This window comes from Pocillopora verrucosa, chromosome 9, assembly GCF_036669915.1.
Source record: "Pocillopora verrucosa isolate sample1 chromosome 9, ASM3666991v2, whole genome shotgun sequence".
Taxonomy (NCBI): Eukaryota; Metazoa; Cnidaria; class Anthozoa; order Scleractinia; family Pocilloporidae; genus Pocillopora; species Pocillopora verrucosa.
In genome coordinates, this window is record NC_089320.1 from 18270609 (window position 1) to 18292258 (window position 21650).

Here is a 21650-nt window from a genome sequence, read left to right on the forward strand (position 1 = left end):
GAATCAGGAGAAGCCAATCGAAAGCAGAATTTCCCGGGGCATGCTATAAATCAGTTATTCTTTTATATTATTGTTGACACACTTTTCTTTGTAGCGCTAAAATAAGATTACTTACGAGTTGTAGATGAGTTGTCCCATTGGTTCGTAGATAAACGAAAGCCCAGGGCTTCGAGTTATTAAATATGCCACAATTCAGTGATAGATAAGAAGCATTTCATCGTCTCCGCGGCTTTTTGATAGAAATGGCCACTGAAACGTACGCCACATTTAGGTAAATCTTGATGTATTCTTTAGATCGCTCGCATATTTCAGTAGCGATTCCATTCAGTTCTGGTGACAAAAGACTTCTGGGCAAATGTCAGGTATCTAGATCGTTTATGTTCTATAATATTGAATTTTTGAAGCTTCCAGCGTTCCTTTTAGAACAGCCTAGCTCTGACTGATAAATCAAATCATTACATAAACCGAGATGAAGTTTTCTCTAAATTAAATCTTTATCGAGGACAATATTTGTTCGCGGTTTAACAACAGAGGCATTGAAGAGCAGTAAACAAATTTCTGCTAAGAAACTCGAAGTTCAGACTTTCTCTTAAGCCTAAGAAACTTCTTTTACTGAAATTTTGAAAGAGGTTTTCATTTCAGCCGGGTTGTTTTGCCTTTGCGCAAGAAACTAAAATTTAAGGCTGACACACATTACAGCTTCCTAGCCAACAAAGGCATGCCTTTGTTTGACAGCTGGTGCGTGCCCAAGATTCATCTGTCCATACTAAAATCAGAAAATACTCTTCGTTCACAGAAGGCGAAGATACCAAAGGCCAAGATCAGCTAATTACTGGCTCGGTAAAATGGTTTAATCTTGCCAAAGGGTTCGGTTTTATTACAAGAGACGATGCGAAAGGAGATGTCTTTGTTCACCAAGTAAGACGCAAACCTATTTCAAGAAGTTTGATATGATCGCCGTGTTTTTATGCTGTTGAGAGGATTGTCTGATTTTCTATGTTGCATCAACGACGATATTGAGTATTTTTGCGGTGTACAAGTATTACTCAAAATTTTTGTTTTTGTGTTCTGAAAAGCACTTCCAGTAATCAATTATTCATTGCTTAACGATAATTATTTCTCCGGCTCAAATTTCATCTGACCTGAACAAGGAAAAAAAGTGACAGTTATCTATATTTGGTGATTTATTTTGTCGCTGGAATTTGCCACAAAATCAGAAAATATTTTATGCTTAACATATCTTTGTCCAACTCTATTTGGAAACGCGACATTAATTATAGAACTCGTATTTTCATATTTTCATGTAAAAGCCCTCTAGTTTATTAACGGCCGTTCGTCTGAGGATTCCTGTTTGCTGTTACCAAATATTTCGTCTTCACTGAAAATTTTTTGCTTGCATCGACGCTCCATAATTTTTTATATTGATTCATTTTACAAGTTTATCATCAATGATGAAATACTCGCGTTCAATTTTAATTTTGTTATACTTAGTTCTTTCTTTTGTTTTGTCTACTCTTCCCACAATGGCCCCCGGTCGCGCAGTTAATTTAATTTTCAGGTCTATTCATCTCCTAAAGCCGAAGGAACTTGATCTCCGCAAAAGAATTTTTTTTTTCTCAGAAATAGCGTATGAAATTTAAAGCCGGACATTTTCTGTTCAGAATGTTTACACCAAAAAGTATCTTGGGTTATTCTGGCGTTTATTTTTTGAAATACCCTCAAAAATCTCGTCTAATTTCTAACTCTGCAGCTGAAATTTATTAAACCTTAGACAGCTGTAAATATTTCTTACTGTTTGAATATTATTTAACTTTGCGCGTGCATACAGTATGAAGAAAAACAAACAACAGCTTTGTTCTCACTGCATAAATTGCCGATCACTAAAGCTAAGGTTGAAAGAAGCGCGCCATCGATCAAATTTCGCAGAAGAGAGATTGAACCTACTGGGGTTATGAGAACAGGTTTCCCGCAAAAAATAAATGTTTGTTTTTTGGTCCGTTTGTATTTTTGTATTTGTGACCCGAGATGCCGCCAGGATTTCTTTTTTCAGTTATATGATGACTCATTGTTTTTGTTATAAAAAAATATTTTTGTTTTTCTTTCTGAGGTCGCAAAACTTGAAAGGTTTTATAACTTTTGTTTTTATTTGGTTCCTTCTCAAGCCTAGCGCCATCCAGTGAAACTAGGCGAAATAAAAGAGTATGGAAGACAACAACTCCGTCCACCTTTGGTCCAGAATTGACCGCAAATACTGCTTGGTTCCTACTAAATTTTCATTCACTTACACTTACTTAAGCGTGACGTATAAAGCGTATTTTACCGGCAATGAGGCACTTTGTGATGTCAGTTTCAAAGGAATGATAATTCTTGTATATATTAACGGTTGATCTCGGACATACTGCGCTAGATGAATTTTAAGATGACGCTTTCACCCTGAAAACGACTCAAAAGTTTCTTGTTCGCACCAGGAAACTGATAAATGTTTTCCGTGCTCACTAAAACGATTACCGTTTGCAAAAAGGATTGAATGCATCCTTGGGAAAACGCAAAGTAATGGTAAGCGATTTCAAAAAAGGTCGGTTTTCAAACTGTTTTTCTCACTTGAACGCAAAGCTGCTGTTTTCAAATACATCCGTAATGAAGGGTGTTTTCGAAGAGTTTCGAATTTGTTGGACAATGATTGACCGTTATCAGCGGAGACGGTGGGCTAGACAGTGGAAAATACAATTGCGTTCTCAAAACATTTATTTATCTGGCGTGGTTTAGACTAGGCTTTAGAGTAAAAATACTCATTTCAGCCAATGAGAAACGAATTAAAAACTATTTTTATTTGTTCGTGGGCAGGCTTGCTTCGTGGGATTAGTTGAGTGCGCTTCTGATACATGTATCTAATGATGTAGCTTTTTATTGATGGTACTACGGCTGTCTACTCTATGGCTAGGGATTTTGTTTTCAACTGTTCATTACTTAACTCTTTGATCTCAATTCATTTTTAGAGCGCCATAAAATCAAAAGGATACCGCAGCCTCGAGGAAGGAGAGAAAGTTCAATTCAAAACAGTCAGTTCAGATAAAGGAACGATTGCTGTTTTTGTGACTTCCCCGGATGGCGGAAACGTCAGAAGCTTGTCACGAAAATGCCGCGTTAAGAAAGGCGCGCGAAAGTACACGAGTCTCTGTTACAACTGCAACATGAATGGACACAGAATGAAAAACTGTCCGTATGCGAGGCGAGTCGAACGAACATGTCACAAATGTGGGTCGCAAAGTCATCTGATAAGAACGTGTCCAAAGCTGCTGGAGCAGCTAACTGAATTACGCTCTGATCAAAGAAGAGAAAGACATAGAATCTTTGATGAAAGGAACTTTTCACCTACCGACTCGGCAAAGCAGCCGCAAGACCACTCATAAGTTGCTTGCAAAATTCTCACCCTTTTCCTCGAGGAAAACGAACCTCACAGTAAACAAGGAGTTGATAGCAACGGGATGTGCATATTTCTTGTGAAATCCAGAGTTTCTGGACAAGACACATGACCGACGTCATAAGAGAGTGCAGTTGAGGGAATCTTATCAGGATCTTAAGAAGTCCTATACATGTGCAAGTCAAGTCAAAGAGTAGCAATACTTCTGCATGGTCACTTCATGCAAGAGAAATCGGAATACGCCCTGTTTGAGCGCCACCGGATCAGAGCCACTAGGATCCTGATCCGGTTCTACTACAAGTTGCTCTACGCGCAGATAAGAGGTCAATCTCGACGACCGTGAAAAAAATGTGGTTTTTTCAACAGAGTCGATAATATGAATTAACCACCGTAAAGAACTTCTAAGCTGATATTTCGAGCGTTAACCGTTGGTCAGGGCGAATGTAAAGAATTTTGGACATTTTGGCCGTTTCGATAAGGTATATAATGAGGTGGAACACCACAGCGTACTCTGGTGTGACACTCAAGCATTCTTAGGCCCCTAAATATCGGGTCCCTAAATATCAACACTCAAATGTAACGGGCTTAAAAGGCCTTGCCGCAGGCTCCAGAAGTCAGTGTTTTAGCCAAAATGGATTTTGTGCGGAAAATCAAATGAATAGATTCTCGAGAAAAAGGGAAATTATGTCCACTTCATCCGAACAAAAATACACCAGATACTTCCATTAATTTTGCCGTTTTATTGCCTTTTCCCCGTGTATATGTAGTCTACAAAACTATTTTAATCGGCAAAAACGGATGCTGCTAGTTGGTGACTGTTGGTATGGATAATGCACGATCCCTCTAAAAAAGAAAAGCAGAATAATTATTTTGTGAGAGAGAAAGTTTTTAGAATGTCATTTTTCTCTTTTAGTGCGTCGAAATAAGATGTCATTAAAAAAAATTGAATGACTCTTAAAAATATACTGATCCAATTATATTTCAGGAGTGGCGAAGGATAAGGAAGGATCTCGACTTTAATCTTTCTTTCCTTTCCTGAAAAAAACCGATAAATGTTAGTATCTGAGCAACTTCCCAACTATCATTCCCTTAGTTCAACATTGATCCTAACTCTGTAACTTGTTACTAGTTGCCTGTCGTCGGGTTAGGGGAGAGGTAGGTGCGTAGTTGCTCAGCTGCTGACGTAATCATTACATTATCCCTTTGCGCTTAGCGCGAAATTGTTTTTTAGCCTTTGAAGTGTCACTTACATTTCGACTGACAGGAAGAATCGACGATATCTTGCAGTTGGTAGAACAGTTTGTCAAAATCGTGAACTTTGATGACGTTCTCGTCTTTGCCCATAGCGATCGTTTTCAGCTCCTCGACCTTAATATTGTCACCAACACCGACAGCGATAATTTTAACTCCTTTTTCCTGCGAATTAAGAAGAAATCCATATGATATGGTAGGTCAGTAAATCCTCATGGCCGTGTGAGGACCCTGTTGGGGTGTTACATCGGCCAGTTTTGTCTTGCAACTTGTTTGCGCCGTTCTGATCTAACCGCACAGCGCACTTTCTAATGAAATCTATTTCCCGGCATCAGACACTAACCCGCGTGGAAAGTGGGAAGAACACGAGAAGAGTTTGTGCATTCCTCGAGTCGAAAGAAGAGTGACTTACAACCTTGTCGAGTGTTTTCCCGCTTTCAAAGGGGTTTATCAACTCGCGTGGCCAATTCCTCTTATCATTGAATTAACAATTAGACTATGAGCCTCCTATCCCCATCGCTTTATAGCCGATGATTTGGGCGCAGCCCAAATCAACTATAGATACGCATAGAAGTTCAGAGTGAATTATCTAATTGTTTTAATATGAACCTACAAGGCGTTCTAAACTTAGTAAAGAGACCGGCTCCTACTTATATATTATTTTGTTTACAACTGCACGCTGTTAGGCCACTCGCTTTACCTAGTGTCCACGGAGTAGATAGCGAATATTGCAGCCAATCAAATTACAGCATTTGCAATAGAACGCTCAAAGTAGATTTATACCAACAGAAAACAGATTAGATGATGACTTCTTACGCAGATTACTCAAAAAGACCCAAATCAAGTGAAATTATTCCGAGCCCAACAGCCGAGGAGTTGACAACTCAAATCTTGCCTGGTCATAAATCACACATAGACCTATCAAGAAATATTTAACAAACCAACCTTGAGTGGTGCCAGTACGACATCGTATGGTACACTGTCCGTATTGGTGCGTCCATCTGTTACCAAAACAAGCACATCCGGTGCTTGAGGTCGATCTCCACCCTCACTGGTAAAGAGCTCATCGTTGGCCTTGATCAGGGCTCTATCGGTGAAGGTTCTTGCTTCGAGCTTGTTCGTTTGGTCTAAAATACTTTTAACGATCACAGGTTCCTGCTTGTCCTCCTCGTTAAACTTTATTAGGATCGTGGCGTTGATGTTGTACACCATAAGTCCAAGATGCGTTCCACCGGGAGAGATGTTCATGCAATTCACAAGTGCCAGTGCGAAATCCTTGGATTTCTCAAACTCTATCTTTCCCACGCTTTTAGTTGCGTCCAGGATCACTGCGAGATCTAGAGTGCGAGTACATGGGATGGGACCTGGAAATAAGTCGTAGATATTGCATCAAATAACAGGTTAACCCTTTCGTTCAAGATCTGAAAATGGTATTTCTGACGAATGAGTCTGCGAATAAGGCAGAAATAAATATTTTGTCGGCACGAGATACGACAATGCCTGGGCCTTAGGCCCGAGCATCATGGGTAATGATGCAGTGGTATATAAGGGAAAGTATAGCACGTGGTGTCCATCTAGGCCTCAGAACCAACCGTTCACCTCTGGCTGATGACAAATTTATTTTAGTTTGAAAAAATATTTTCTTTAGCTGTGAAGCCTCGTAGGATGGGCTGCCAACTGCTCTGAGTTTGGGCCATGGTTCCTACCCAGATTTCCTGTCATGTTTTTTCCTCAAAGGGGTTTTTTCTGGCAGGGTTTTTCTGGCCTCTGTATAACCGTAGTTATGTCCTTGTAAGCGGTTACCCATCTCTGTTAATCCAGACTTGGTGAAGTTTGCATGTTAGTAATGTATACCTTTTTTTTTAATGTGTAAGGAATTGACTGTATATCAGGATTGTATATGGTATATCAGTTGCGAATATATGTATGTAAGCATTCCCCGGACTATATATGCCTCGGGTTGGTTTTCGGCAGGCTCCCCTAAATAAACTTATTTGGTGTACACTACTGTGTTATTTGTTGTGTAGTGGAGACAAAATCATTTTTTTTAGTGAGCGGCATCTGCGTTGTACCCCTATTCTTGTGAGAAGGGTTTAGAGTCGCTTCTTAGTCCAACACAATCCTTACCCATGCTATTCAAATATTCCACTGTAATCAGTATATTATGAACAAAATATTCTGCGCTAGCTCTGTGATGAGTCATTACCCATGATTTATCAGAGTAGAGGTACGGTTGAGGTGCCATAATGACTGTTTTCTCTGCTTTGCCAGACAAGGCAGTCGGTTTTGAAAATGTTTGCGAGATTATTTGGTGGGTTAGAGAATAGAGACCAATAGCATTCTTTGCTGCTCGAATGATAACCTGAACAGAAATAAAGCTTCGAGGAGTCGCTTACTACAAGACAAGTTTGTAATTTTCCCCAATTTACCTCTCTGTTCATTGTTTAAAGCAAATATATTCCATCGACACCTGCGCCAGTTCAGTTAAAAATCAGAGAAGACGCCAAAAAAGGTGACGCGAACATCTGTGACACAATTGCCTGCATCTCGTATGCCAAACTGATATTGCTACTACATTAATAAAAATTTTCACCAATAACAGAAAATGCAAGTTATGACCATTAAATACTTCCGATACAGTATCAGGGTCCTAGCCCTTATGAGATATTTTAAACAGCCCTTAAAGGGGTCAAGTCGTTTGTTACTCACATGGAAACTCGTTGCATGGCTCAATTTTTTCGTTCGGCCCGACGCAGTCTTTTCCTCCATGTTGAGGTGGAGGATTGGTACAGGTTCGCACCAGTTTCTGCGTGCCACCTCCGCATGTCTTGGTGCATTCTGTGTCAGGTTCCCAAGGTGTGTAGCCTCCATCAATTGCTATGTAAGAATTGAATGGTAAGACAATTAGTTGGATACTGAGCTGATTGTCTCACCAATTTTTTTCTTTTCTCTTTCTTTTTCAAATTTTTTTGAGTTTGGGCTCTCGTGGAGAAAGAGTAAGCGAGTATCGATCCAGGTATGATTACTAAGGCATCAGGAACAAGAGAAAAGCAAAGAAAGTTAGCACGAAGCATTTTTATTATTATTATTATCGTTATTATTATTATTATCGTTATTATTATTATTATTATCGTTATTATTATTATTATTATTATTATTAACAATAACAATTATTTTTTAAACGCAATACACTTTATCAACTGCTGACCCAAAAATGGGAAACATGAAGTACGTTGAGAGCAGATAACTTTAGAGATTGCGACTTCTATAAAGGTTTCAAGAAAAAGAGAATCCCTTTCAATATATTTTAGGACTAAGGGTATTTGGTCTCCCGGAAGTGCTTCATGTTCTATGAGTGTTGATTGGTGAGATTGACACAGCGTGTGTGCAATATCTGGATCCTTTGGGGGATTTACGATAAAGTGAGGAATTGAAACAAGATAAATCTTCTTTATTTTTGTGGAGAAACAGAGATCGAACTCGAGGAGAGAAACGACAATTAATCCGAAGTTTTACGCGTCTTGTTCAGCTCAAACAGCGACGGAGAAGGTGTTTTTTAGATTCCACTTAGTAAAGATTTTTGTCAAAACTTACGACATTCAGCCAGCTTGCAATCTTGTACATCCTCCGCTGACCCTTCGCAGTCTTTGCCATTATTTTCTGGTGGCGGATTGGTGCAAGTCCGCTCCCTAACCTGTTTACCAGTACCACAAGTCTTGTCACACTGAGTCCAGTCTCCCCAATCACTCCATTGTCCATCAGTGGGTGTGCTTGGTTCTAAAATTTCATGAAAAAAATGAAAGAAGTATAATGAAGTTAAATAAGCCGAGATAGAAACGGCTCAGACCTAGAAAGAGGTCATTCATTCGGAAAAAATGTAATTTGCTAAAAGAAAAAAAATTCAAAAAATTGAAAAATGATGCGGAATGATGTGCAACATTTTAGCGTAAATCAAAAGGTTTTTACGTAAGTGTTCCGGAAGAAGAGTAAAACATGTATCAAAGGAGATACCTTCCTCCAGAACGTAGACGTAATTTGTTTTCTGTTTCCCAACACACTCTTCCTCAGAGCTGATATCGCAGGCTCCGAAATCACTCATAATGCATTTATCATCTTTGGCTGCAGCAAACATCGCATAACGACCTTTGGCATTGTCTCCACTCCAACACTCGCCGTAAAATTGAAGAGCAAACGCATCGTAGCCATTTTCGTGCGCTTTTTCAGCGCACAGGCAAGCAAGACTGAAATATAGAATTATAACTAAATATCAAGCAGGGTAGATACCATGAACCACATAGTCCATAATTACCACAGTCAGGATTTAAGCTGTTGAAAGATTTAAAGGGGTAATGATAATGATAATATCGGTATTACTTCGGGAGGATGTAATTGCTCCACTCAAGTGTTGCTTGAGGAACGCTTTCAAATCAATAAAGAATAACAGCCCAGTTCAATTTCCTGTCTCCTTACAATATGTGTCAAGCTAGAAGGATGCAGTGTTTTTTATTCAAGCCCATGAAAAAAGGAACCTTTTTTCCGCATTTGTGATGGTATGGAGAGAAACTAGATGACTAAGCAAGACAATTGATTATCGTCCCTGCTTAAAGAATAACAAGGGCTGATAGACTATGGAGTATGCTCATCATTTTCTTTTGCTTGGCTATAACCATAAATCAGTAACACAAAAATATTACAAGACCATCTGACGCGTACTTGTGTAACGACTCCGGATACTTGTTCCAATCTAACTTGGGTGGGATAAAGACCTTGCTCTTTTTATCACGAATGTTGACCATTTGATTCGGGAGGGCCCTTTTACCATCCACCAGATCTCTATAACATCCAACCTTTTTCCAGGTCCTTTTGCAGGTTTTGTAATCTTCGTCTGCAGACAAAGCTAGAGACAAGACAAAGAAGACATTCGCGAGAAAACATCTCGGTTACGATTGAGAGATAGAATGTGTCTTTTTTTTTTGGACGAATGAGATACACGTCAATTATGGTAAAACTACCAAGTAAACTAGTTGAATATCTTAAAGAGGTTGTGCGTTCGCTAAATAGAGTGTTAGATATGGAGACTACACCTTTTGCTGTTCATTACGAGAAAATGCGTATTCATTTGCGTGAAAAGGCGAACAATTACGTGAAAATACATTCACTAACGGCAAAAGACGATTATTTGCGCGCGAATCAGATTCAATAACGATTTTTGAATTTTAATCAGCATTCAATAACAGTTTTGGGCATTCTTATGCGCCATTCGTCAAACAAAAGAGAAAAATATACTTTCGTTTGCGCTAACATTCAAGTCATTTACACCATCTTGAAATTCGATAGAGACAATACACAAACAATATAGTGCATAAACCATTCATTAACATTTTTATCCCACTGTTTGCAATTCAATAGCATTCCTGGACGGCATTAGTATGAATAAGACAATCATCAATGTACTCGTACAAACAATTCAGTGTTTTTTATATTCAATATGCAAGTAGTGATTTTCAACTGAACACCGATTTTGCCAGAACTTGCATTCAGTAAATTTCGTCCCCTTCATTCGCTTCTAAAGGTTTTCTGACCGCAGGCAAAATGCCACGAAGAAACCGAATATCACTTGAACACAAAGAGAGAATCGTGAGAGGATTTGAGGACGAGTAGGAAGATTATCTTGTGTTCGCGGACACACTCGGAGTGAACCGATCAACGGCAAGAGGCATTGCATGTGGCGCGCTACATCAGAGAGGGCAGGATCCAGGAAAGACCACGAGGAGGTAGAAACAACGTGCGCGTGGACGAAGAGATTGCCTAGAAGAAATCATAAACGAAAACTGTTTACTCGCACTTGCTCGGATAAACAGTGAACTTAGGAGACGGCTGCCACTAAAACCTCAGATCCATGACCGCACCATGGCAAGGACATTAGACGGGATGCTTTTCCGAGTGAAACTTGCAAGGCCCCTCCCTGCGGACAGAAACAGACCTGATGCGATGAACAAGCGAGTGGATAACGCCACCTGGTTTATGAACCATGCCGTAGTGCGCCACTGTGTGTTTGTCGACGAATGCGGCTACAACATCTGGACGGCCAGAAGCCACGGTAGAGTGCGGCAGGGAGAGAGGGCGTACCGTCAAGTGTGCGGCCAGCGAGGACAAAACTTGACTGTGACAATGGCAATTTTGCCAATCAATGGACTTGTGTTTTCCTTAGTAGCTCTTGGCGGAATGACTGCTGCGCGTTTCGATAACTTCCTGGCACAGGCGAGGACAAATCTAGATCCCGACGAGGTGATCTTTGTGTATGACGGAGCACCGGCCCACGGAAACCCGGTCATTCCCGCCCCAAACACAGAGCTTAAAATGCTTCCTCCCTACAGTCCTTTCCTAAACATTAACGCAAATGAATGCGTATTTTCTCGAAATGAACGGCAAAAGGTGTAATTAAAACCGCCAGTAGGGTCTTATTTCTAAGGAAGCCCATCTCAAGGAATTATGAAAACTCTTGGTATCAGGTCTACCAAGAATAGTGTGTTTTACAGGAATTTTCAAAATCGATAGGAAATGTCTCGTGAGAACAATTTCTGGCACAATGATTTGTTATTTTTACACCCTACTGGGACCTCCCCAGACGAACGTGTTCTAAAAATAAAAAATATGTATTACTTTAGGTATAATGCCTATTAGATATTTTAAATTTATACCACTTGCTACCATTTATCACCCTGTTGCTCAGGACATTTTACGCAAATTGAACTGAGCCTTAGGAATAATAAAGACGGAGTATATGGCACTGCTGTTGGTCAATGAGTTTGTGCAAATGGTGTGCGTCTTGCTTAGCTTTGTTTGAGTGTCTCTTTTGTTTATATTCCTGCCTCATTTCGTGAACACGACTGTCTGCCTTCAGTTAAATCAAAGCATTTCAGCTTGGGCAGGGCGATGGAGACTCCATATCATCATTAACGTAATTAATTCTCTCAGATTGGTACGAAAATACAGCTGTGAATCCCAATTGGTAATACGAGAAATTCTCTATGACGTCCCCGTTTTACTAATGTGTTTATCTCACCACACCAAAATTGATCTGCGCTGCTCATCGAACTTTTCATTTCATGATGTTAACTTTGTCGATCTGAATTAGATTGTTATGACAGTCGAAAACACAGCTTCCTTTTTTTCTTTCCCAAAACGTAAATGACACTGCAAATATGGCACAAAATTCATGTGCTTTAAGTATTTGTTGTAGATAAACGCGGGGAGCAGATACCTCTGATGGGCAACATGTATTTGATTAGCTTACAAAAGTCCTGGATTTGCTTACCTGATCTCGCACATGCACCCCCAATGAAGCAAAAAAGTATTACAACGTGAATCCTGACCATGATTAAGCTTTCTAGGAGAGAGAAAGTTCTTGTGAATATTTTGAACAAAAGGCTTACACATGAGATTTTTTTTAAGCTATGCAAGTTTACTGAGCAGTGGTGAAAAATTTGAGTAACAGCAGCTTACTTCTTAGAATCTTTAACCTTGAGATCAAATGCTTTCTATCTCGTTTCCATGGGATAGATGTAGCTCCTATTACAATGCCCAACAATTAAGTGTATTTCTAGTTACTACGACAACCTATTTTCATCTTTCAATTATAATCCAAGAAATTTTAGTGGACAATTCATCGGTAAACACGAAGCACACAATAAAAAGCTTGTCCAAATTAACGTATAAATTTGCTATGGAAAGCGACTCCCTCGTCAGAACGAGGACGTTTTTACAGGTGTATAATTATAATTATAAAATTGTCTGGCTCTGACCGCTGACAGGAAGAAGACTTAGCATTATAGACCCATACATCTTTAATCAGTAAGACGAAGTTTGTAAAGCATGAATCCTTGCCAGCCGGAAGTTTCGAAAATTTTCCAAACACTCCCCTGAGGTACATATTGTTTCATAATCAGCAGGATTCCGGGTGGGGGGTAGGATCATGCCTCCTTTTTCCCATAGTTGATATGCAGTTTCTCCAGTGATGTCCAAAAATAGCTTGGCACGCTAGCTGGTAATAAAAGTTAAGGCTTTTTTTTAAATAGATCCCTTTGTTCCCTTAAGATAAAAAGTCAAGTTCTTTTCTTTCTCAAAACCCCAGGAAGACTTCAAAACATGTTAACAGCGGGCGGTGTTGATTCGTTTTTTCCGAAGCAATTACGGGCTTTAACAAAAGACTAACATCCGAAAAAGCCATGAGATTTCGCACCAACTTAGAGTTGCTCGATGGAAAAGCTTTTTACTCAACACCTGTTTGTATTTCTCGAATGACAAGTGATGCGCAGCCGCGAAATTAAAATTTCTGGAATCAAACGTAATCTTCTGTTTGCAAATAAGCATTATAAAGAGATTATAAACTTTCTACAATCCCTTAGCATGATATCTTTCTTTGGAAACAGAGGCATGTCTAAACCATGCTTTGTAGTCTCAGTTATTCGGTAAAAGATAGAACAAGATGAACCCAATTTATGACAGATTAGTGTTCATTTTCTTCAGGTAGTAATTCTAGGAGCGATTAGTTCTCTTTCAACTTTTTTCACGTAGCTGAATTTTTTCTGGGCGCTTCATGAAAATGAAGCCGGGGGCAGAGGCAGCGCTAACTTCAACGATCAGCGCTTTAATTTGTGGGCGTGCAGCACTGGTTGTGTAAAATATAATCGAATTCTGCTAATCTCCATCTTTTAAAAACAAGTTGATAAGTCAGGCTGAGAATATCAAGGTTTACGTTTCCTAGCGAACACTAAGTATGTGTTAATTTTTAAAACTTTTTATACGGCACGAAAAGGTGAAGAAGTTCGGCCATCCATAAAATGAAGTGTTGAGACAAAATAGGTTGTTTTCAACAGAGGTATGCCGAAACCGTGAGATTTATTTCTCGGATCGTCGGCGATAGGGTTAAGCCCAACTCATCAGGTCCTGGTAACCTACATTCAATTCTGACTATACAGCAGATTAACACAGAGAATTAGCCTTTATGGAGTAAATCTTTTAAAACCATTTTCCTTTTTTTCTTCATATAGTTGTCGGAAATTTCTACAGACAGTTCAGTTACCTTCGCTTTGGCTGCAGGGCTGAATTTCTTCTATGTCTTTTGAAAAGGATGTTCCCTGTTCTTAGGTTTTCGATTCCTAGGTTTCGAGGCTTAACATCATTTCGTTTGCAAATATTCACCCACCCCTACATACACTCCTCAGACAGTTTAAAAGTTTAAAATTGCAGTTTAAAGTTTCTCCCAAGGATACAGCATATGAATTCGCAGAACAGTTTGAGCCACTACCCTAAAACTTTCAAAACTATTAAAAATGACGGAGAAGAGGGGATAATTTCCTATAGGTGCTATGAATCGCACCATACTATCAATCTAGCCTGAAGACAGCTTTTTTATGCGAGCTATAGAGACAAATTTGATACCTTTTAGTACGCAATAAGGAATTTTTTGCCTCTTTAACACATTGAACTCAAATCATATACCTGAGCGCCGTGACAAGACAGTATCCGTTTGTAAATGCACTCTTTGTTGTCAGATAAATTCAGCCCTAAGGTCCCTCTATGGAATAATAATAAAAAAAACTTTCCGGCTTTTGTTCGCAGACGTCACAGACACTTTGATTTGTGTGTAAATGAATTGTCGTGCGTCTTCTTTGAACTTTATTGCAAAATGAACAATTAAAATGACTAACGACCGTCAAAAACCAGTCGGCTAATTTAAAACCGTAGAAACTTTGAAGAAATTAAAAACCCTTGATATCGTGCTTACTTTCATTCAAGCGGTCTAGAAAAGATTCATATGAGTTTTTAAACGCAATTAGCGAGTGATCAGTTATCGGAAATGAATTCCATTTTCACACAGTTGAAAATTTCATATTTTTCAGGTTTATTTAAACAAACAACCATGCAGCCACAAATCGACCCATTTTCCTAAACCCTTTACAATGTTTCAATGTGCATGTTACCCAGATTTAAACGTTGAACACTGCCAAAAGGGAAAAAACCTAACCAAAAGCTTTTTATTTTCAAAATTTTATTTTTATTTTGACTTAATGTTGTGCTAAAGTAAACTAAACTCATCGCAATTACGTAGCTCCTCGTTGAAAGCGATAATTTTCAATCAGCCATTAACCTGTAAAAAACAAACACATTTGTTGCGGCAAATTACTATGAAATCATGAAAATGGAAATAATTTTACTTCGCTGATCAAACAAGTACCAAAAATCATTAAAGAGCAGACAGAATAGACTCGTTAAGCTAACTGCTAATGAAATGAATATTTAACAAATTGATGTTTTTAGGTCTTCATTTCCCACGGCTTAGGTTTCATTGTATTTTTTTTGAAGTGTGGTATTATGACAATTTTCATGTCGAAAGACGTCGTCAATTTTTTTTAAGTGTTGGCAAATTGATTTTATAAAGATGTTAAAAGCCATTGAAAATAAATCTTTATACCACGCCCAGCCCTTGACATCAAGTAAATGGACTGTTGTAAAGAGGGCATGTGTTTAGTCACCATGCATTTTGTCAAATAATTCATCTATACCACTGTGTGCCAATTATACGCGAGGGTGGAAAAGCGAAAGGGAATATGCTCTAGTTCTAAAACTTAATTTCTAGACTTGAATGAAGCTTTTAAATCTCGATTGTATGTCATCATATTTCATTCTTTAATTTTCATGTTCTTTAAAATTTAGCTCTAAACAAATAAGAGGTAAAAAACGAAAAATTCATAACGCAGAGAGTGATGGCGACCCATTCACGCACGGAAAATGTGCAATATGGCTTAACTTCCTAGTCAGGTTTAGCTAAAGCTTAAGATTATCGCTGTGTTGCATTGTGTCTAGTACATAAACAGATTAAGTAAGTAAGTAAAGTAGTAAGCCTTTATACGGGCCCAAGTGGCCCATGGGGCCGGTGCTTAACTCCGGTTTTCTTAGCATGAAGCGGCTAGGAGTATTGCTACTCCTCCCTGAATGGGATGCTAGTCCATCGCAGGGTTACCCCCAGCACATTTTCTGGTACCCATTTGTACACCTGGGTGAAGAGAACCACTGTGAGAGTAAAGTGTCTTGCCTAAGAACACAACACAATGACCTCGGCCAGGGCTCGAACCCAGACCACTCGATCCGGAATCAAGCGCACTAACCATGAGGCCACCGCGCCTCCACTAAACAGAATAAGAAAGATGGTAAAATTTTGAGCTTGGCAAAGAGATGGCGAGAGACGAGTCCCCAAGAGGAATCGAACGGCTCAGGCCTTCAGACTCCTCGCTCCGATACTCTTCCACTGAGCCACAGAGAGTCTATTGTGAGCTTGGCTATCCATTTGTGACACGCAGTCTGCCTAGTGCTAGGATCAGCAATGTCGAAAGCGTCGAATGAGCAAACAGAATAAGAAAGCTGGAACATGTTTTTTTCCTTGTCTAACGCTCGTGAACAAACATAAGCATTAAGTGGTCTGTCTGGAGTTGCTTCAGTACCTGCACCGCCTAGTTACGTTAGATACACGACCAAAATAACATTACCATTTAAGCTGGTAATAAAATTTGGTATTTCCCAACCTGGTGAATGAAACTTAATGAAACGTTGTCGTGATTGTCAAGTATTAATTTGTCGTGCGTATATTTATTAATTTGGTATTAAAGTTAGCTCTAGCCGACAGTTTTTGATTTATATATATATCTTATTTGAACTGTATATTAAAAGTGGAAGTTAAGATTTAATTAAAAGATGAGGAGTTGGTAGATATAGAATGAAAGAAGGATTGTAAGTTCCTGCATTAATTATGTCTCGCTGTGTGTGTAGCTCCAGCTGGTTCTTGGAATTATGAAGAATAGAAACCTCTCAGCCTTGCATGGACTTCATGCAACTCTAGTGTGCAAAACTTCAGCTGGATGCTCGATTATTCGTTGGTCTACGAAATGGGTACAAACAGAAAAAGAGCAATATCTAGCTACTAAAAACCGAAAGCGCCTTATGATCATGAGCCAGTAAAGTTAAGCATTGTAAAATCCGGCTAATAACAACCTTTTTTTATTTTGTGAGAACAAAGCGGACAAACCTGAGCAAAGAAAATATTGAGAAAAACCAGGGCAGTAGAGTCGGATCGTTTTGCATGTAAATGACGTTGAAGAGCGACTTAGATCATAACCTACAACAGATGTACTCAAAACTATAACAAAGTTCTCGAATGCGATTGGTTAGCACCAGCTGGATTTATAACCGATCTGTCATTCAATTCTGTCTGTAATCATACTAGTGATTAACAAATCAGACTTCCGCTTCGTGGTCGTCTGATGAAATACAAGAGAATCATTTGTAGCTCACCTGAAGGGATTACTACTTTACTTAATTGAGAGTGTTTATCCAACCGTCGCCACCCAAGATCAATACTAATAGGCAGCAGGTTAATATTTCATTCAGTACAATAACTGGAAGAACTAAAACATTTCATTTGACAACAATTAAAGAGTCTTTTGTGACCTGCTGTCTTTGCTGGACCCTTCATCGCTGTAACACGTGTAGTGAAATTTTGATGTATGCGAATCTGTCTTTGCTACACCCAAATACAAATTAAACGGGTGTAGCATTAGCCCTCGAGGCTCTTACGCTTTATTAGATCTGTATACTGTTCATCAAATCTCTATGCTTTTCCTGCTTTTTTACATCGCAACCATAAATATCAGAGGTTTTTTAATAAGTAAGGTTTGTCATAATTTTCCTCTTTTCTTTTATTTCCGAAGTTTTTTAGGATTCTGCCGTAAAATCAATTATAACAGAGAAAGGCCAGTAGACCTTTCCATTTAATTACAGCGATAGGAATGAACTTACATATTAATTTATTATCTGTTAACGAACGAATGAATTCTACATATGTCAAGTTAGTGAAAGATGATTTTACTGAAAACCGCTGAAGCAAGCGACAAAGTGGCATTAATAATCTTTGCGAAGTGATCCTCAATCACAGATTTTCCCAAAGTGTTTGACTGAAAACCCTGCATGTTCGCAACAATAGAAGCAATAATAACCAAATCAAAGCGAGTCGTGCATGCTGAAACAGACTCTGAACCGTGTTTTACTTGTGCATGATTAAAAGCTCTTTGGGGTGCAACAAAACACAGCCAGTTGTTCAATTTGATGAAGGAACATCCAAGACTTTCTTTCAGTGTCAAGAAGTTGATTCACGAATGAAGAACGAAGGCCGCGGTTATGGCGGAAGACACATGGAGGTGTGCTGCAGCTATCAGTACCGCCCTAATACTAATATTGTAAAAGCAGTGCACTCTTAAAGTTTGGCAGTCAACTGCTATCGACTTGTGATTAAAACATTCATGCAGGTAAAATGGAAATGTTTTCGGGAATGATCATAGTACGTTCTAAAGAGCAACACAATAAAGCCAAACCTGTAGTTAACACACTTGAGCAGATCAACAAATTTGCAGCGTCACTCAATCCCGAAAGCAAACCGGATTTCCTTTGTCAAAAACCAGGAAAACGTTATCAGCAGCTTGTCTTAGGCGAAAGTTCTTGATGTGCCACAAAAAGGTTTTAAACCCAAGATCTGACAAAATTGCTCAACGACTCGAAGGAAAGTAATCAACAAACTCTCAAATAAGCGTGCAAGGAATTTAGCAATTTGGTTCATCATCATATAATTATGTAAATGTCAGGCCGTGATCGGGTCGTCATAATGAGTAACGTCTCTTACTTCTGTTATTCCTTACCGGCAAGAACAGTCCAAATTACTACTTTCCACAAATTCGTAAACTTACTTCATTCCCTGTAGACATAAAGCAACACCATTCTCTATCCACTTAGTCTTGTTCTGTGCAGCATGCTCTGCCTCATCCCACATGATTTTTATTTCACCGAGCTCAGCCATGACCAACCCATTGCCCAACTAGGTTTCGTTTTACACGATGGTTTTGAGCGCGGAGTAACCCTTGGGAAACGAGCTCGATTCGTTCTCACACGTGTAACACCCATTGGATTCGGCGACTGCGTTTGATTTCCATGACATAACTCTGGCGACCAGTTTTTCTCCTAAGATTCCTTGTCGATAATCTGTTTTGCGACAAGGTTTGACAAATTTTTCGTGGACGCCCACCTTGGAAGGACCTAGGTTTGCATATATCACACTTAATGACACGCTAGCATTCTGTAACGTAAAGTTAGACAGATTTGAATCGGCTTTTACACAGACAGGCCTTAGTGTCAACAAAATTAGACTAATTTGACGCCCTTCCAAGTTAAAAGTCGGGGGTGGTGTTAACAACTCTATCTCGTAAAAACTATTCGCCCAAAGAAATGAAAACAAATTCAAATCCTTCGCACCCAGTTAACCATGCGCCTGCCATGCAAACTTATCCTCTTTCCCAGAATTCTTCTCGCCATGGAGAAAGTTTGAAAACTGAAAGAACAATCAAAAGGAAGATGAACCCTGTTTATTTCACCATCATGGAAAGCTTGAGAGCGTTGTTGGCCCGTTCCAACCACTGTATATATTTCATTTTTATTACCCCATGGCTCATATGCGCCTGTAAATAGCGCGTGTGCGTGATTTTCCGTAGTGACGGAGGAGTGCACCTCATAAGGATAGAAAACGTAGCTAGAAACAATAAGAACTATTTGTTGTCAAAACTGTTATTAGCGTATTTCCGAATTTTTGGTCAAGAGCTTTGATGGAAAGAAAACATTGTTCGAGGTTGGTCAAGCCTCAACTTATATGCAGCCTGTGATCCATTGACAATTGAAACAGAGTAAGACGTAAAGAGGTTGATGTCGTCTGCTGTAATTGATGCCAAGATTACAATTTCCTTTTTCGAGCATCGGTAGGTGCTCTGGAGTGGAAATTCTGCCTTCGGTTTTGATTTTTTTCAATTCATTTTGCTGAATAATTTTAAAAATACCAAGTTTAAAGTTTGAAAATCATGGTTTGAAGTCTTTTGCTATAAAAGAGCGGAATTAACTTAGTGAAATAACTTTAATTTACTTAAATTAACCTAATATTTCCTTGTGTCGTTTCCTTTTCTTAAACATTTTAAGGATAAATTTATGGTTTTAGAGTTCATTCCCGAGTAATTTTAACAGAGAAATAGAGGATCATACTCAGTGAAGGTTCAAAGCATATTGTAATATTGATTGACAGATTACTGGGATACACGACTCCAAAGAGACTACAAACCATTTCGCACCCCAAGTTGGGGTTTAAAGACTTCTGCTCTTAAGCAGAAGACTCCTTGGCAGCGACATTGTACGGTCTTGTCGTTCAATCAGCTCACCTCTTGGTGGAGGAGAAAGCGCGTTGCGTGACGACAACAAACAACGGCTGCGTAGGAGAATACTTACGGAGAGAATTCATTACAAAAACGATTCTAAGGATGAGGCGACATATTACAAACGCTCAGGTGAACACTTTTAACAGGAGATAATTGATGATTGGAACTAACGGTCCAAAAACGAATGCCAGTAGAACAAAACTGATAAAAAAATTGTTCTACTAGCAATGATTTCAATGATTAAAGCTGGTCGTTACGAATATGAAAATTCTGTCTGCGTGCTCCAACCTTTCTATTAAATGTAACTATGCACACGTTTGACAATCGGTAGATTTTCACGAAATAGAGGAAAGTTTAAATGAAAAACTTTGTAACTGTCACATATCCTAAAGAAAAAATGTCGAATATACTCATGTTAAATTCCAAACAATGGTTGATATTCTCAGTGCATTGCTCTTAATACGCAGATACGTTGACTGGAAGCTGTCTCAAGAAAAACCTTTTCGTGATAACCAAAACACGACCAAGCAGCCAAGAAAATTTCTTCGCCACATAAACAACGAAAAAAGAAATTTATTTGATACTATCTTAGGAAGTTAAAATTTCTACAAATTCCGTTTATCTTCGTCAGAGGCTTCAAGCTAATTACATCTTGTGTACAAGAATGCTCAGAATCATTTGAAACTCATGCACTGTTTTGAATGATTCTAAAATACAACTGATATGTAACAGTTTAAGACCAACCAAACACTTGTTTAAATGCCAATCTCTTCCAATTTTTGTCTCTGATCCGTAGAAGATAACAGCCGGTAATAAAAGTTAAGGTTTTTTTTCAGAGATCCCTTTGTTCTCTAAAGATAAAAAGTCTAGTTCCTTTGTTTCTCAAAACCTCAGGAAGACTTCAAAACATATTGACAGCGGGTGGTGTTGATTCGTTTTTTCCGAAGCAATTACAGGCTTTAACAAAAGACTAACATCCGAAAAAGCTATGAGATTTCGCACCAACTTAGAGTGTGCTTGATGGAAAAGCTTTTTACTCAACACCTGTTTGTATTTCTCGAATGACAAGTGATGCGCAGTCGCGAAATTAAAATTTCTGGAATCAAACGTAATCTTTAGTTTGCAAATACGCATAATTAAGAGACTAAAACTTTCTACAATCCCTTAGCATGATATCACTCTTTGGAAAACCATGCTTTGTAGTCTCAGTTATTCGCTAAAAGGTAGAACGAGATGAACCCAATTATGGCAAATTAGTGTTCATTTTCTTCAGGTGGTAATTCTAGGGTGATTAGTTCTCTTTCAACTTTCTCCACGTAGCTGAAAGTTCTTTAGGCGCTTCATGAAAATTAAGCCGGAGCGCTAACCTCAACGATCAGTGCTTAAATTTGTGGGCGTGCAGCACTGGCTGGGTAAAATATGATCGAATTCTGCTAATCTCCATCTTTTAAAAACGAGTTGATAGGTCAAGCTGAGAAAATCAAGGTTTATGTTTCCTAGCAAAAACTTGGTATGTGTTTATTTTTAAAACTTTTTATACGGCACGAAAAGGTGAAGAAGTTTGGCCATCCATAAAATGAAGCGCTGAGACAAAATAGGTTGTTTTCAACAGAGGTCCCATAACCATTATTAACAGATAATAAAAGATTATCTCTTGTAGAAAACCAAGCACAATT

General features: G+C 38.8%; 2 protein-coding genes and 1 pseudogene across 5 annotated transcripts; 2 read left to right on the forward strand and 1 right to left on the reverse strand.

The window, feature by feature from the left end:
* Positions 1-119: 119 nt before the first annotated feature.
* LOC131793649 (protein lin-28 homolog A) lies at positions 120-4148 on the forward strand. Its single transcript, XM_059111092.2, has 3 exons — positions 120-362; positions 797-918; positions 2997-4148. The coding sequence occupies exons 1-3, from the start codon at positions 356-358 to the stop codon at positions 3408-3410; spliced, it is 543 nt and encodes a 180-aa protein (XP_058967075.1). The 5' UTR covers positions 120-355; the 3' UTR covers positions 3411-4148.
* On the reverse strand, positions 4142-18306 carry LOC131793647 (coadhesin-like). 4 transcript variants are annotated; one of them, XM_066172205.1, is made up of 9 exons: positions 18100-18306; positions 11991-12058; positions 9386-9569; positions 8684-8913; positions 8267-8449; positions 7382-7549; positions 5618-6036; positions 4672-4837; positions 4142-4264 (listed from the first exon to the last, which is right to left on the reverse strand). In XM_066172205.1, coding segments are annotated over exons 2-9 (1413 nt in total). In that variant the 5' UTR covers positions 12052-12058; positions 18100-18306; the 3' UTR covers positions 4142-4262. The 4 variants fall into 4 exon arrangements, with proteins under 4 accessions (XP_066028302.1, XP_058967069.2, XP_058967070.2 ...); XM_059111086.2 differs by having other exon boundaries at positions 11991-12062; XM_059111087.2 differs by lacking the exon at positions 18100-18306 and adding an exon at positions 14177-14269 and having other exon boundaries at positions 11991-12062.
* LOC136283294 (uncharacterized) lies at positions 10265-11113 on the forward strand (annotated as a pseudogene).
* Positions 18307-21650: the final 3344 nt, after the last annotated feature.